The sequence below is a fragment of the Podarcis bocagei genome, assembly GCF_964188305.1.
Source record: "Podarcis bocagei genome assembly, chromosome: 6".
Classification (NCBI taxonomy): Eukaryota; Metazoa; Chordata; class Lepidosauria; order Squamata; family Lacertidae; genus Podarcis; species Podarcis bocagei.
Window position 1 is genome coordinate 45,842,277 of NC_138130.1, and position 17,369 is coordinate 45,859,645.

The following is a 17,369-nucleotide window of genomic DNA, read 5'->3' on the forward strand; positions in this document are numbered from 1 at the left end:
GTACAAGGTGTCTTTACAGTGTAATAAATGTATTACAACAGCAATAGAATACAAAATAATCAATAATAACAGAGAGAGGCAGCAATAAAACACTTTTGATTATTTATTATTTTATTTATTATTACAACTTATTGCACACACTTTACCCTAAGGTCATAATTAACATATTAGAGAGATTAAAATTAACAACTGGACAGGCCAAATGCCTGGCCGAAAAGTATTTTAATAAAGAGTGCTTTCCCTTTTATTGCTCTGCACATCTTTGTACATTAGAGTAGTAGCTTCAAACTAAGAGTGTTCTACTGCAGAATAAGAATATAGATAAACATTTCTGAGGAAAAATTAGGTATTCTTTTTGGTTTTGTTGTTTGTGTGGGTACATAATTTTGTTTCTAATCATCTGCAGCAGTGGCAGGGCCACCCCCCTCAGGAAGCGATGCGGCCACACTAAAGGCCCAACAGTGACATTATTCAGAATGGACCTTTTGATAAGATGGTATCTGCAGGTGGCCCTCTCCTGTGGAGTGATCAGTTAGGCATATAAGGAATGAGATGATATTTTAGGTATCTCAACCTGTATAGGGCTTTGTACGCCTGTCTCAGCACCTTGAATTTAGCCTGGAACTTTAATTAGCAGTCAGTGTAATTCTTTCTGGTATACTTAATTTATAAATGAGAGAGGCTGCAACTTACCTTTGGATAGAAGTCTTTCCATGAGCTTTTTACACGGAAGTAATGGTTACGTAAAGAATGGTTTATGCTTCTCATTGGAGGGGACTGTGATACCAGGGGCATTGTTATGGGTGGTTTAGGGAGCCCAAGCCCTGGATCTTTCATACTGAGTCCAGGATCTCATGACTTTTGTCCTCCCATTATTGTTATTTTTACTTTGCTCACAGGACAGATGATACACTGCAAAGCAAAATGCTGATGAGACCCAAACCACCTGCCATCTTAATTTCCCCAGAAATATCTGTACATATAAACCAGCATAATGCAAATTTGTGTAACAGGCCTGCATCCTCAACCCCCAGCATTAGTCCTGCATAACACTCTTGACATGTATAAAATGTTGCTTCTTTATTAGTGTAGTTCAAGTCCAGGTATAGGGAAAGGAGAGGGTTAAAGCTCCACTTTTCCAGAAGTCATCTGTATCTAGGATATTCCATTTATATATGTGTTGAGGTTCCTCTGAAGCATTACTGGGAAAAGAGTTCCCTGAAGATAAAAAACGAAGATAAAAAATAAGTCTTTTCTTACAATGACTACCTTTTTTCTTTCTAAAGTCCAAGTGCAAAGCCCTGGGCTCCTTTGGGAGGAAGGGGGAATATAAATTTAATTAATAAATAAACTATGAAAAAATACAATAAATTCCTTTGCTAGTGTTGCTATTTTTTAAATTAAAAAATCATAAAAGGTTCAGGGGTGTAAACACACTGCTGGAAGAAGAAGAAGAAGAAGAAGAAGAAGAAGAAGAAGAAGAAGAAGAAGAAGAAGAAGAAGAAGAAGAAGAAGTTGTTTAAATTCTAAGTCATATATTTCCTGGTTTGGAAGGAAAACAAAATAAATTGACATCAGAAAACCATGCAGTATCCTAACACCAGCAGCGTGTTGCCCAGTCTAACTACCAGAAATTCTTTTTTGCTGCAGTCCAAAATATTAATAGAAGAAACCTGTTCAGCCATGAACACTATTTGTTTAAACATCTCAGCTTTTGATTGCACTTCTGTGTTCCTTGAAAACGAACAAAAAGGCCTATTGTCTGTGTTCATTAACCCACACAGCTGACCTCATCACAACCCTTTTTTAAACAAAGCAACAGAGTAGAAAGCCACACCTTTTATTTCTATGGATAGCTTGGTTTTCAATATTAATTCCAACCAAAATTAACTCTAGTATCTCTTCTTTGCAATGTGGAGTCTCATTAACACAGTGTCTTAAATGTTTTGACTGCTTTGCTGTACTTATGCAAAATAACCTCAAGAAAACTTTCAGGCTATTAAGAATGTGCCATTGACACTCTTTTTCTTAGCACTAAAAGTAATCTGCAGTGACTTGCTACGGGGACATTTATTCTCTCTGGAATGGTGCAACAGAACTAATTTCTTAACCACCCTACCAGACTGCTTTTAGTGCAATCCATGTTACGGGGTATGATCTGAAAGCACATGATGCAACCAACTTGATTATCCAACTAATCAGGTTTTCCTAGACCACATGCATACCACCTTGGGTTCCATGATTGAAGGCTGAATATAAATTATAGAAAGTAAATCCAGAAATAAATCCAGAAGCAAGCCCATTGAGTTCAGAGTGGCGTCTTCTCTGGGGCTGAGAGCAAGCCCCACAGAAAGTTGGTAGATTGCCCTCTTTTAATGTGCCAGTGATGGCTTCTAAGTTGCTGGGGGATCCATGCTATATATGTGATATGATTATGAAGCCTGGGTCCTTGTCTTCAGAAATGAGCTGTGCTGTGTGTGGCTGATGACAGGATCTTTTCTGTGACTGCCCCATGCTGTAAGTAGCACCCCTCAGAAATAGCACTTCGCACCATTTCTCTTTTAGGCAGCAAGTTTAAAAAACACTTATCTTCTCCTAATGTGTCTTGCTGCTGCTTTTCACTTCGTAAGGAAGAAATAGCTTTATCCCGCAAGGCCAAAGGCATGACATACCACCCCCTGCCACAGTATAGCTGTTTTTGCCCCCCACCAAGCTAACAGGGTGAGGGTGACTCCCCAGCAATTACAGTGCAGCCAGGGCTGGATTTAGGTTTGAAGCTACTGAAGGTAATGGGGCCCTTTATATGTCCAGCTGTCCTTTGTCAACAACAAATTGTCGCTGTTTTTTGTGTTGAATATATGCTATAAGGCGATTTATGGACCTAATAGGTATCTAAATCTATTTGCATATAACAAATAAAACACTGTTGCTGTATGTAGGATTTATTTTATTTGTTTTTTATCTTATATTTTGGAAATGTACATCCAGTGGTTGTTTTCCTTTAAAAAAAAGGGGGGCCCCATGAGTGTGGGGCCCTAAGCTACAGCTTCTTTAGCTTATAGGTAAATCCGGCACTGAACCCTATGTGTGCCTGCCTTGAAATGAAGCGCCAGGTCGATGGTGCCTACTTCCCAGGCCTGTTCGTGCGAGATTGCGCAGGTGCGCACTGACTCAGCGCACTTCTGAGGAAACCTTGCGCGCAGGTGACTGGTGGGGGAGGGGGAGGGATTCCTCTTTCCCGGACGGGACTCCGGTTCTGTTAGCCACCTGGCACTTCAGAGGCAGGCGACAAGCGGGGAAGAGAGCGCCGGGAGGAGGCCGCTCGCGGCGTTCTAAGCGCTTGCGCAAGGCAAGAGGCTCTTGCACCACCAACGCCGTCACAATCCACCGCCGCCTCTGCCCGGGGAGGGAGCGGCGGCGGCCGCAACAGCAAGCAGCAGGCGGCGAGCCAGTGGAGCTGAAGGCCGAAGAGCCTCCAGTTCACGTCAGAGGCCCAGTGCACGTGACCGGCTAGCTCAGCGGCCCCCATTCCCGATGCATTGGGCCGCTTCCTGTGGGGGGGGGGGGAAATAAGCCCGCCCTGCCCTCCTCCTCCTCCCGGCTCGCTGATTGGCGGCTGAGCGGCAGCGCGTCGGGCCAGCGCCCCCTTCCCCGCCTCCAGCCTCTGATCCGGGAAGCCACGCGCCGCTCTCAAGAGCGGAGGGCGCCGGCTCGGGAGTGTCAGTCTTCTGTCACTCTCGCTCCCGCCCGCCCTCGCCGTGGCGGGTGACAGGGTCGCCTAGGAGACGGGCCGGGGTCGCGCGCGCGGACGGAGCCTGCCCATGGCAGAGGCCCGGGGTGGGGCGATGGGCCCGCTGGTTGGGGCCATCGATCAAGGGACCAGCTCCACGCGCTTCCTGGTAAGCGCAAGCCGGCGAGCGGCCGCCTCCGGGGACGGAGGGGGATGATGGAGTGACAGGAGGCGGCGGCGGCGTGGTTGCCCTTGGTGGGAGCGTGGAGGACGGAGGCTGCTAAGAGGGGCTGGGCAGGTGCCAAGCGAGGTCTCCCCTTGCCCAGGCTCGCGGAGGGAGAATAGGGGAAAATGCCCTTGGTCAGCTAAAAGCGCCTTAAAAGAGGATGCCTCCCCACTCTGGGGAAGCTTCAGGGTCAGAGGGTTGCGTTTCGAGACCCGTACGAGCCCCAGGGCTTAAAAAGCAAACAAACTCATTATTTTGCTACGAATGAAACACATCTAAGAGCAAATGATCAATGCCTCTTCTACCTCTCTGTCTTTACATATAGGGCTGCTGGTGTTGGCTTTGGTTTTTGTTTGTGTGTGTCCCCAGGGGTAATTGGAGAAGGGGATATTGGCTTCTCCTGGAATAGAGAGCAGTCTGACATAAAGCCCTTTTCTCACTTTATCCCCTTAACTGTTCTGCCTTTTTCCTTGTCATGCTGGGCAGTATGAGAGAAAGGGAGTTTCCACTCAGTCCTCTGATCTAGGGTGTGATGGATGGAAGCAGGCGTGAGAGCTTTCTTTTACGCTGCTGGCGTTTCTTATCCTACAAGCCACAGTGCATCATCCATTTGCTGTCTACGCTACATCACCTGTAGCATGTAAACTCATAGGTTGGTGGATGGAAAAGTTTATATAGGAAGAAAAAAGATGAGTAGAATCTGGTAACAACTTCTAACATTGTTATTCCCGTTTCTTGCATTATTAGTGTTGTACTAAAAAGTTTAGCTTGGATTCTGGGCAATTCCAGTGTGAATGAAGCCTCGGAAACAGGTGCCACTGCTTCATCCAGAGATCAGTATGCACTACAGGTAGTTGCATTTGTCAGAACTATGGTACCCTACCGTGAACCTCAAAGCTGAGGACAGTGAAATAAAAAATGGCTGGCAGGCAAGAAATGTCATCTCATACTTCACTCATGCACAGTTTGTATCCTGCTTAATCCAGTTTTGCAACTGTGGTGCTGTGCAAACTTGGGAATGTCCCTCTGAATTTGGAAACACAAACATTTCTAAATATTGTTTTGTATATAAGGTAAAATCTTGTTTGTGTTTTTCACGCAGACTGTACTTGTATAGGGCAGGCGATTTTGTATAATAAGGTTTTCACCAGATTTAAGAGTTAAATCATTATTTTTAGTAATAATAATAATAATAATAATAATAATAATAATAATAATAATATTGGTCTGGACGTTCTCTCTTGTTCTTTAAGCATTCTCTTCACCCAACTTTTTTCTTTTCTTTCTTTGCTTTTTAAACTGGGCAAACATTCATAGAGGATCTGGCTAAAGTCCAGGAATCTGTTTTAACAAATATTATGAAAACAAATAAGGTTGAAATAGATTTCAGGCACAGTTGAAGTCAAGAGTTTATTGCTGAAGTGGAATCACATCATAGATAAGGGGGATGTGTATCATACCATTAAAACAATTGTAGTTTATAAATGTACCAAAAAAGTACTAATTCTGCACCAGAGTTTTAAATTGCTTTGGTAGGATTTTCATGCATTCTGCTTCCAGTTTGGCATGAAGTACAAGAGTGTATTTGTCACTGTTTTATGTTCTTTTGAACATCATTTTGCTTGCCTGTATCAGAGTAACAGGCTGCCAGATTTGGTACTAACTTTGTGTGCATATACAGCACATTTTAAGAGCCCATTCTGGGACACCATTGAACCTGCAAATTTCTATGAATTGCATATAAAATTCCATGAACGTGTTTCCATAGACACTATGAAAGCATATGCTGTATTCTGAGGGGTAAATGCAACCCTGCAATATCATATCAGGATTATACCAAGTATGTGCTTGTCCTGAAACATCAAGCCAGCCATGGGATTGATACTTCTTTTATGTTTTGTTTGTTTATTAATAAATTTACAACCTGCCTTTCAGGATTTAGTGCTCTTCTAAGGCAGTGTATAGAAAACTACAGAACATGATAGACAAAATCAGCACCGTCAAATTAAAATCCATATTATACCCCATTTACAGTGAGCAGTGATACTTCATCAGAACACAGCTATTAATAGAACACAGACTGAAATTAAATGACTTTAAGAATTCTGTTGAAAATAAACAATGATAGGGCCACAATTATTTCTACGAGTGTGGAAAGGAAAGTGCTTGGTACCCAAGCTGACATCTCTTATTGATGGACCAGAGAGCAGTACCTCAGAAGCTGGTCTTAAAGCTTGAGCAAGCTCATACAGCTGCAGGTGATCCTCCAGTTATCTTAGTCCCAACCCATTTTGGGTTTTAAGGCCAAAATCAGTAGTTTAAATTAGGCTCAGAAGGAGATAGGCAGATGAATGTTTGTCGCCTTCTTGGCCATTAGACCCACTATTGGTCTTGTCCGGTCAATCTGCAAAAGTCTATATTTGCATGCAGGAAAAGTCCCTAACTCACCAAGGGTTTGAGACCCATTGCCTACCTTCACCTGGTTTAGCCGGCAAGTCGAAGTCATGCCCAGGGTGTGACTGCTGTCACATGCTGACAGTTTCTAGTAGCTACAGGTGAGAGCTGAGTGCAGGACAGAAGGTAGACAAACTACCCCAGAAGGAACATGGCTTAATCTATCCTTCTTCTGAACAAAATAAAGTATAGAAAAATATGTTTTTAAACTTCATCCATTGGTTTTATATTGGAATTGAGTTTTTATGTTTTTTATGTATACAACTCCTGTGTATATATTGTTATAAAACATCTTCCTGAAAAAGAAGTAATGGTCTTGGTACAAGGTGCAGCACACGCTTCTCTTATATGAAAGAGTTAATAGTCTAGAATTAGAGTAAAGTAAGTTCAACGAACCCCAAGGCAATGATTAACAACTGTTTGAGTACTTTGGAAGCATCTTCCTCTTAGAAGCATTCCTAAACTTGCCTCTGTTGATCCTCACCTTTGAACTACATAGTTACATTAACTGAAAAGCAAATCCAAATTTAGAATAAAAGATTTGGTAGAGAATATTTAAATGAAACAGAAAATCTTTCACAAATAGTTCACACTTCCTTGAGACTATTTGCTAGATGACACAAAAGTACAGGATGTTTCTTTTAATGGGCCAACAGGAGTTGAATTTCAGGAAGAACTCCCTTTAGTCTTTTGATAGCAGGAGCTGCCTGAGGCCCTCCTGTGCTATTCTCTGCATTTCAGAAGGAAGCATTATTGAGGTCAGTCCACTGAGTACAAAAGGTGGTTAACCTGTGACTCTTAAGATGTTCTTGGTCCAGCCAATGGCCATGGATGGTTGGGGCTGGAATCCAGCAACACATAGAGGACTATAGATTAGCCACCATTGCTGTATAGCAGAAGTTTTCAACCTTTTTGAGTCCATGGCTCCCTTAACCAACAACATTCCTTCTGTGGTACCCCTGTGGGGCTCAGGAGCCCAGTTATGTCACCCCTTTTTCAAACACCCTCCCTTGTGGAGGCCTTGTCTCCTCTCCCCTCTCTTTGGGAGTCCTCCAGGCAGCAGCTGCTACCATCCCTGGTCACTGAGCTGCCCCCCAAAAGAGAGGTGCCTCTCAGAGGCAGCATTCACCTGCAGAGATTATAGCCAGGGTTGCTGCAATAAACAGCTGTGCAAGGCTTTGGAAGGCAAAGGTGCAAGAGGGCATCAGAGGAGGGAGGGAAGGAAAGAGTGACAGTGTTGTCCGCGGCACCCCTGACCATCATTCAAGGCACACCAGAGTGCCATAGCACACTGGTTGAAAACCACTGGTGTTTAGAATTGCAGCCCTAGCTGCCCTAGCCCTGCAGTGATTCAGAGTTCACTAAAGATAATGGCCTGTTTTAAATGATCCACTTCCAGCACCATTCTTATTAAACTATTCAGAAGCTATATGTGTTTCACAAGCCACGCTGTCCTGATTTGATATGAAACAACCATACCAGCAATGGTTCACCAATTTCATTTATGAAAGGAGGACTGGTTTTGATCAGATGAATTAAGCATAGTTTCTAGCTGCAAATGTTTCCGATTGTGTTCTTTTTCCTTTAGGTGTCTCACCCTCCTCAATAAAGTTTGGAGGATTTTAAGTAGCTGCAGGAGTACAGTGGTACTTCTGGTTACAAACACCTCGGGTTACAAACACTTCGGGTTACAGACTCTGCTAACCCGGAAATAGTACCTCGGGATAAGAACTTTGCCCCAGGATGAGAACAGAAATCGTGCGGCGGCAGCAGCGGGAGGCCCCATTAGCTAAAGTGGTACCCCAGGTTAAGAACGGTTTCAGGTTAAGAACGGACCTCTGGAATGAATTAAGTTTGTAACAAGAGGTACCACTGTATGTTTATCACAGAGAGCATTAGAAGTAATGGCGAACAATATTCCATGCTGTGCTGTTTTCATCAGCAAACAAATTTTGTCATACTGCTTGTAAATATGTGGGGGAAACACAGTGTAATTTTCACTTGAAATTACTCAGTAGTTTCTGAGACAAGAAACATTTCGACATGTTTGTCTAGACAAACATTTTAAGTGGCAGCATTACACTCTACCTCTACTCTTACTGTAATGGCCAGTGATTTTTATATAGCTATCATCGCCTTTCTCTTATTATTTGTAATCAAATTATGATTACCATTTAATTTGTATTGAAAAATTCTTATACCTGTAGTTAGAAATCAAAGAGATGTATGCGCTCACAGATATATGTGCATGTCCTAGATACCTCTATCAGATTTGGATTTTTATTGTGATTGATGTTACTCTTAATCAACTTCTTTACTCAGCTATCTGGAGTGAGTTGAAAAGGATTAAGTACTTTTGCCCTCTTACTGTAAAGCAAGTAAGGTTAGCCTGAATGGTTAGGGCTACAGTAAACTGTGTTTCAGTTAACAATTCAGCAAAAGTTGCTGTTGAAGGCAGAGATCTCAGAGAGGCTGTTTTCAGGATAAAATTAACATCACAGATGTTAGAAGGTAGGCTCGTAATCTGGTGAACTGGGTTCGCATCTCTGCTCCTCCACATGCAGCTGCTGGGTGACCTTGGGCTAGTCACACTTCTCTGAAGTCTCTCAGCCCCACTCACCTCACAGAGTGTTTGTTGCGGGGGAGGAAGGGAAAGGAGAATGTTAGCCGCTTTGAGACTCCTTCGGGTAGCGATAAAGCAGGATATCAAATCCAAACTCTTCTTCTTCTTATGTAAAAGCAGAAGATAAGGAACATAATTTCAGAATTGGCATGAACATGCAACCTTCTTGATGTTTTGAAGTGATTTGATGTCTTTTGGATTTTCATAACACGTTAGAAACTGCATAGAAAGCATAATTATTTGGACACTTGAGTGAGTTTGTGATTTATATAGGTTAGTAGTTTATTTAGATGAATAAATATGTACTTTGGGAAAGAATAATCAATTATGTCTAACCGTTGATTTCAACATTTTTATCTTCAATGTCACTTAACAGTATAAATATAGAAATTATTTGATCTCTAAAATCTTAAAACAAATGGAGATTATTATATTGTGATAAAGTTCAGCACCACTATAGTAAATAGATAATTATATTATATTCCTGTATATGTACCTTAGTGGGTTTTTTTAAAAAAAGCAATTTGACTCTTCACCCTGCTTTTTAATGGTGACTCAGACTTTCAGGGCGGTTTCCTTAATCTACCTATCTTTTTGACAGTAATCCTTTCAAAGGGAGGCTCCAGAAACTGCTGCTCCCTTTGTCTCCATGGATGATTAACCTTTCCTATCATTGCAAAATTGAGCCATATGGTTGCAAAAGCCATAATATAACTCATGGTCCAGAAGTCTCTGCTTCCAACTTATTTAAAAAATAAAAATAAAAAAAAACCTTCAGGTTCCTGTAACATGTGGTTTAGTGGCCTCTTCTAGAGTTAAGCAAGTATTTCTTGCATCATTTTGCTCTTTGACAATTTTCTGTTATGTATAATATAGTCTTTGTTAAGGGAGTTAACTTCTGAATGCTACTGTCATCCCTGAAACATGTTTCCAAGTAACTGTTCGAGAGGCGGGTGCCAAGATTCTTTGTCTGCCTCTCCCTCTAATTATGTTTTTACAAACTGGTTTGGTGTTCTTTTATGCATTACAGGTCTTTAATGCAAAAACAGCTGAGCTGTTGAGTTACCACCAAGTAGAAATCCAACAGAAATTCCCCAAAGAAGGGTAGAGTATCATTTTTTCTTTGCATACTTGACCGCTTGTCATTCAGGCTGCAATCCTAACCATATCTACTTGGAAGTAAGTCCCATTGAATTCAATAGAGCTTTCTCCCAGGTAATTGGGGTTAAGACAGCAGCCATAGTGTGATATTGTTAAACTTTAAACTACACGAGCAGAAAGTCACTTCCACTCTTCACTTTGCTATGCCCCTGTTAATTTATGTCCATTGCTCTCTCTGACTGCAGCTATCCACTCCATGCCTTTCAGAAGTACACTGGAGACCACAGGGGGCTGTAGTGAGGAGTAGGAGATGGGAAAGACCTGTTTCTTGGGTGGTGTTTCATTCACATGTCTATGGAGCCAAGCCTACATGTTCCTACTTAAGCCAGTGAAATGGTTTGTAGGCATATGAGGCAAAGTTTGGAAGATGGAAGTCATTGCAATAATGTAATATACTTTTCTGTTTGTCTTTGTTACTGTATTTGTTTTTAATCAATAGTTAGCCTCAGTAGTGGGTGTTGGGCTGGAGTTGTGTTGCTGCGGAAGAGGATGGGGTAGGTGGCGCTGGTGCATTTGTGCTACACCAACCACTCTACTATCTCACTCCCCTCTCCCAACACCTCCCAGTAAGTAGTAGCACCATAACCAACCAGAGATCAGGTGAACAGAAGTGGCACTGGGTGTTTGTTAGCCTTGCACAACATTTTTTTAAGTTGGAAAAGTAGCAGCCAATCTCGTTTGCCTTTGACGTACGAGCTCATCAGCTCTCTCTTCTTTTCTGCTTCTTAACAATTTTATGGTAAGAGGAATTACAGTAATGTTAAAAATCCACTAGATTCTGCTTCGTGACAAACTGGTTGGTACTAATTGAAAATGATGTTAGTATGATGTTTTGCTGAATTAAAAATTTGAATTGGAATACAGAAAAGGGAGGCGTGAGGAGGTCCGGGAAATAGGCAAATGAAAATATGTGATGGAAAGACTGAATTGTTTTTAACTATTTTTATTTTGTATCTTTCTTTCTTTTTTTGTAATTTTTTGAAAATCTCAATAAATATTTAAAAAGAAAGAAAGAAAGGAAATGATGTTAGTAAATTGTCATTCATTTCTAATGCATTGGTAGCAGAGTTTCCCAAACTTGGGTCTCCAGCTGTTTTTGGACTACAGTTCCCACCATCTCTGACCACAGGTCCTGCTGGTTAGATATGATGGGAGTTGTAATCCAACAACAGCTGGAGACTCGTTTGGGAAACCCTGTGTTGGAGGAAACAGATGAGATTTCATGATATTTGTGTACATAATGCCAGATGCAAAATATAGATTTCTGATACTAACCTTGGTTTTCTCTATGCTTCTCTTCTCTATGTTTATCTTATCTGTTCAAGGTGGGTAGAACAAGATCCAAAGGAAATACTACAATCTGTCTATGAATGTGTTGAAAAAACATGTGAGAAACTGAAACAACTGAATGTGGACATTGCCAGTATAAAAGGTATTACCCACATTTTCATAAAAATAATCATTTTTTGAAGCAGTGGTCAGAAAGGGCACATTTCTGAACTTTTCTTTAGGAATAAAACTGATATGTTAAACTATTAAAGCCAATGCAAGATGTTTCTGGAGTGTAGCTTATTGGTGTGTTGTTATTTTGTCAGAGTTTCCTTTCATAAGATGGGATAAGTTGGAAATGAGGCAATAAATAGGTTGCGGTTTGTGCAATGCTGTTCTAGAAACCCAAGGGAAGTGTGTGGTCTCTTGCACAGGGATTTCAGCCATCCCTTCCAGAAGGCAGCCTGCCTTCTTTATTTCTCCCCCACCCCAGATTAAGGGATTGCCCAGTGTAGCATTTTATTTGGTGCAAAGGGCTGCTGCTGAAAGCAAGTTCTGGTAAATTATCTTGCCCCTCTGCCAAATGTGTGCACAGGAACACTTTGTGAAAACATAGTTTCTCTGGATCCTAACCAGTATCTTTATTCTGTGAGTAAATTGTATTTAGGGGTGTGTGTGTGGAATTAACAGGGAAAGTGTTTATACAATAGAAATTATGGAAAGTATTGAAATATTTCTAAAGGATGAAGTATGCCATGTCAAATCCAGCAAATGTTAAAATTTCATTCTGTTTTTAAGCTGTTGGGGTCTGCAATCAGAGAGAGACAACTGTGGTTTGGGACAAACGAACTGGAGAGCCTCTCTATAATGCTCTAGGTAAGTATTTTTTTTAATAGGGATGTAGTTTTCCACTTGACTATGTGCTAATCATTTTATTTATTTATAATGGAGTATAGTGAACTTCCTGGAGCTAATTTATCTTGGAATCCAAGCCTATGAGTGAGTTGTATCTAACACGGCGCAAGCAGTAATCTACTTGCACAACAGGACTTCCCCTTCCTCTTCTCTCTCTGTACACCCATGAAATTTTCTACAGAGGGTTCCCCAGTCCTCTGTAGCAGGTTTTTAGAGTCCACATTGGGGCTTCAGGGGAGAGGTTGGAGGTTTTGTTTCGCAACTGGAAGTCTGTTGTTCCAGCTGAACAGCAGCATTGAACACAACCCTATGTCTTTTTCATCTCAGTATACATAGGGGGGGGGGGAGGCATCAGCTTTGGGTCTGAATGGCATTAGCCTTTTGTTAACTGTTATTCATTCACCTGATTGATCTAAATATTTCTAACAAATAGCCTGTTAAACTGTATTTGGTTCTTGTAGAATGTTGTATCATTGTGGTGCATATCACATGCTTTTAGTTGTATTAGCTCTATAATAAGAGGGAAACACATTTTAAATGTCTTACTCGATTTAAGTGATGTCAGCTTGTTAACCACTTCACAGTACCATGTTGCCTGCAACAAGCAAGAATTATCCCCAGGAAGGGATACTGTTATTATTTATTGTTCAAGTGGTCTGCGTGTGCCAGAACATTTAACACTTAATATGTGAGGACTTTTGCTCACATATTTGCAAGCCTGGGTTGATTCTAATTATATTATAATTGCACTTTCATGAATCCTTTCATGAAAGGCAGATTTTTAAAAACCTTAAAAGCTATGACAAGGGGGGTCAAAACACTGTTTATGTAGCAGTACTTACTCATCTATACTACTTGATGAAAGGGAGAGGATAACACAGTCCGTAATGAAGCAACCCCCCCCCCCCCAAATTTAAAAACATTTTTCTGCTTCCATGGGAGAAATGCCAGAACACACAAGCTCTGCTCGGTGTGTAGAAGTTATTTGGATAATAACTTCTCTGTGGTGGAAGCCTGAATTACTGAAATTTTCAGTAACATAACCCTATCACTTATGTTTGTGTTTGTATTATAGTGTGGCTTGACCTAAGAACCCAGTCTACTGTTGAGCGACTGCTTAAAAAAATTCCAGGGCACAATAAATCCTTTTTTAAGGTAAAATCTCTTGCTTTTTTAACAATATAGGGAAGTGATGTGTTGATGTGAGATTTTAACACATTGTACTTGTTTTGTAGTGAATACAGTGTAGGTTATCGTAGCACAGGGATAGCCTAACTACTGTTGTCAATGCTCTAGTAACCTCTTGGTTAGATTACTGCAATGCGTTATATCTGGCTCTGAAGATGGATCAGAAACATCAGCAGGTGCAGAATTCAGCAGCCGGGTTGCTCACCTGGCCAAGATGGTTTGAGCATATTATACCAATCCTGGCCTGACTGTACTGGCTGCCAGTTAGTTTCTGGGCCCCATTTGAATTGCTGGTTTTGACCTACAAAGCCTTAAACAGCTCAGGACCACAATACCACAAGGACTGTCTCTCTCCATATGAACCTACTCCAATCCTGTGATCATCATCTGAAGCCCTTCTTCATATGCCTCCTTTGTGATGGGTCCAGAAGGTGGTAACACAAGAACGGGCCTTTTCTGCAGTGGATCCCAGTTTGTGGAATGCTCTTCCCAAGGAGGTTCGGCTGACACCTTCATTACACACCTTTAGTTGCCAGATGAAAACATTCCTCTTCAACCAGGCATTTGACTGATTAACATCCTATACTCTTTTAAATGTGTTTGTGCAAGGCAGGTTTATTGGCTTGCACATGGTGTGTGGGGGGGGAGTGTCTTGTTTTTTATGTTGTGAACTGCCCTGAGATCTCCAGGTAAGGGCAGTATACAAATTTAATACAGTATATAAGAGTAAGAATAATTTTCCTTGAGAATACTGAGAAAGGAGAGCAGAAAGCATGTTTTTAAAAGCTGAAGGAAGTATATGTGTAATCACTTGTAAGAAGGGTTAAATTATTCCTCCTATGTGTGAAGTTAGGAACAAGTAGGATAGCAAGCATTCCTTATTTACTAAGAATTTGAAACTACCTAAATTTTCATAGAAATAGATTATGATGCAAGAGGTTATTTAACGACTTCACTGTCAATTCATCTATTCCAAGCTACACAGAAATTGCCCCTCAGTGTTAGCATATTTCCTAGACATTGCCAAAATAAAATTATTTAGGAACATATGAGTAAAACAGCCTCTTAACCTATTTGCTTTGAAAGCTTCCACTGTATAATGCAGGAGTTCTTTCTTTCTGATTGCCTCCATCATTATTTGCTTTCCAAACACAGACAGATAACCTGTATAAAACATGACCTTTAGAATATCTTTCTGTCTGTTTTGCTACGTGGCAAGTCTTCAAACTACCTGTTCTCTTGATCTTTGATCATGTTGGATTTTGGTACACGTAGGGTTTACAATACTAGAGAGTGACTGATGCTAATGACCCTTTTATTGTGCTTCTACTACAGATGAACCTTTTGTCATTTTTATTGCTGGTGTTTCTCCTTTATGTTCTGAAAATCTTTCATTTTTTGCAGAATAAGACAGGCCTCCCACTTAGCACGTATTTCAGTGCTGTGAAACTTTGCTGGCTTTTGGACAATGTGAAGGAGGTCAGGCAAGCAGTTCAGGAGAGGCGAGCTCTGTTTGGTACCATTGACACATGGCTAATATGGGTATGTCTCAATAGGCTATATAGCAATCAACTTCTTTTGCTTTATACTTTCTCAATTTTAATCAAAGAACATTCAACATTTTCTAAACAGGAAATCAGTTTTCACTGCCACCTCATCAGAATCATACATGTGCCTATATAATCTGCCTCCAACATTATTTGCAGCAGAATATAATGCACCTGAATAAAATGGGCACACATCAGTTATGGTCAACAGGTTTTAAGTACTCACCTTCCCCTCGCTTGTCTCATGAAGTATCATGGCGTTAATGTTTTATTTTGTGAACTGCCCTGAGATCTTTTGGTGAAGGGCGGTATATAAATTGAATAAAAATAAATATAAATAGTGTGTGTCAGATACGAATAATCCAAGGGATCATGGCTGCTACCCTTCCATGCATTCAGTGAATACAGTGGGATTGTGCATGCCTAGCCACACACATCTAGCAGATGCATGTCTGACGTAAGGATGAAAGGATACTAAAGTATTTACGGCTCCTGCGCTTAAAAGGGAACTTTGGCCAGTTAGGCTTCTTGATCATGTGAATCATACTCTGTCACATGAATGCTGAATTTGTAGCCATGCCAGGGAATGAGGGAGGAATGGACAGTGGGTGTGATCCTGCTTCTCTCTCATGCATTCATTGAACACGTGGAGAGTGAACATGTGCATAAACCTCTAAGATCTTGCATAAGAGTAATATTCCAGTCCTAGAAGCAGGAGTTTTCAAAAGCATTGCAGCCATTAAAAATGGGAGTTCTAATGACCACCTTCATTGTGTCCCAGAGAAAAGGGGTAGCTGTGTTATCTACATTGTTTTCCTTAAAATAATATTGAAGGGCTTTCAAAACATTTTCTCTGGCTAGAGAGTTTGTAAGTAAAGTTGGGTGGAAAGACCAAGTTGGTGAACTATGTTTTTCCCCCTCCCAGATGGAGAGTAACTTCAACCAGAGTATAGTCAATAATTTTTATATGTCCAATATTAGTAGAAGTGACTGGTGGGATCAATCATTGTGTAATAAAAATGAAATTTAGCCTGGACTGTGATGTATAACAGTTAGAACTAAACGCAAAACTGAAATCGCTGGGCGTTTGTTCACTCCAAATGTCATATAGGCCCCCTTTCTGTGATGTTTTCAATAAAGTGTGTGAGTCCTTGATCTTTTTGCTCTTGCCTTTGAAGAAAGATTTGCCTTTGAGGAAAGGCTTGCTGTATTATTATTGCATGTGTATACTACATTATGATAACTGTTCCTATTAAAGCCAAATACTGGGGACCCCAAATGGTCATGACATCCTCAGAAGCAGCCTTGGTGCCCACCAGTACTCCCTGCCACTCCCTATTTTATTTTAGTTTAATGAGGGTTTTTGGGGGGGAGGGTAAGCATCACTAGTTTTTTTCTACAGTGATTATAACTGTTTCTTATACTTCTGAATGTGCCCTGTGAGCAGGAAAAGATTGGGGATACTTGAACAAATTCTTTAAATATAGTAAGAGTGAACAGTGGTCTACCAGATTTCCAACTTCCATTTCTAGGGAAGCAGTGACAAGCTTCTAGTTTTACTGATCTGTCTTTGCTTATTTTTATTTTTTTTAATTTAAGAGTTTGACAGGTGGAAAAAATGGAGGTGTTCATTGCACTGATGTAACCAATGCCAGTAGAACAATGCTGTTCAACATTCATTCGTTAGAATGGGATACTGAACTCTGCAAGTAAGTAACATGTCTGTCCGTCTGCTTCAGTGCCTAGATTTGCTTTTACCATCTTCAAAAAGCCATACTGATGTACAGGTTTCTAAGCAGGTTTACTTGGAAATAAATTCTATTAGCTGAGTGGCACTTGGTCCTAATAGTTGTTTTTCCAGGGTCACATGTGAAAAACTTCTAAATGGTCTGTGTTCTGAAACTAAAGAACAAGTTGTTGCTTAATAGCAACGAGTTTATCTGATTCTGCCTTTGTAATGGGGATCCACGTGGAGCTGTATGTATTTGAAAGATTAGTACACAATAGATTCTGCAGCCATTATTGCTTATGGTAAAGGTTCAAATCCAGCTTGGCAAATGGTGGGTGGTCACAAGATGCATCATAATTCTGTGCAGAAATCATGCTATAGCTGTAAAATATTGGGCATAAAATCTCATCTGAATTAACCACTAGACTCTAAACTGGTAGGCCTCAAAATGTTATTGGATTATATCTACCATCATCCCTGGCCATTGACTATGCTGGTTGGGGCTGGTGGAAGTTGGAGTCCAACAA

General features: G+C 40.9%; 1 protein-coding gene across 1 annotated transcript in view; it reads left to right on the top strand.

Annotated features, from left to right (window-relative positions):
* Positions 1–3,409: 3,409 nt before the first annotated feature.
* GK (glycerol kinase) overlaps positions 3,410–17,369 on the top strand; it is a gene marked incomplete at its 3' end in the record, with an annotated part of 36,940 nt that continues 22,980 nt past the window's right edge. Inside the window, 7 exon segments of the mRNA XM_081197835.1 lie at positions 3,410–3,899; positions 10,064–10,137; positions 11,520–11,626; positions 12,262–12,339; positions 13,454–13,533; positions 14,971–15,108; positions 16,713–16,822. Of these exon segments, the coding sequence (XP_081053961.1) occupies positions 3,822–3,899; positions 10,064–10,137; positions 11,520–11,626; positions 12,262–12,339; positions 13,454–13,533; positions 14,971–15,108; positions 16,713–16,822 (665 nt within the window). The 5' untranslated portion in view covers positions 3,410–3,821.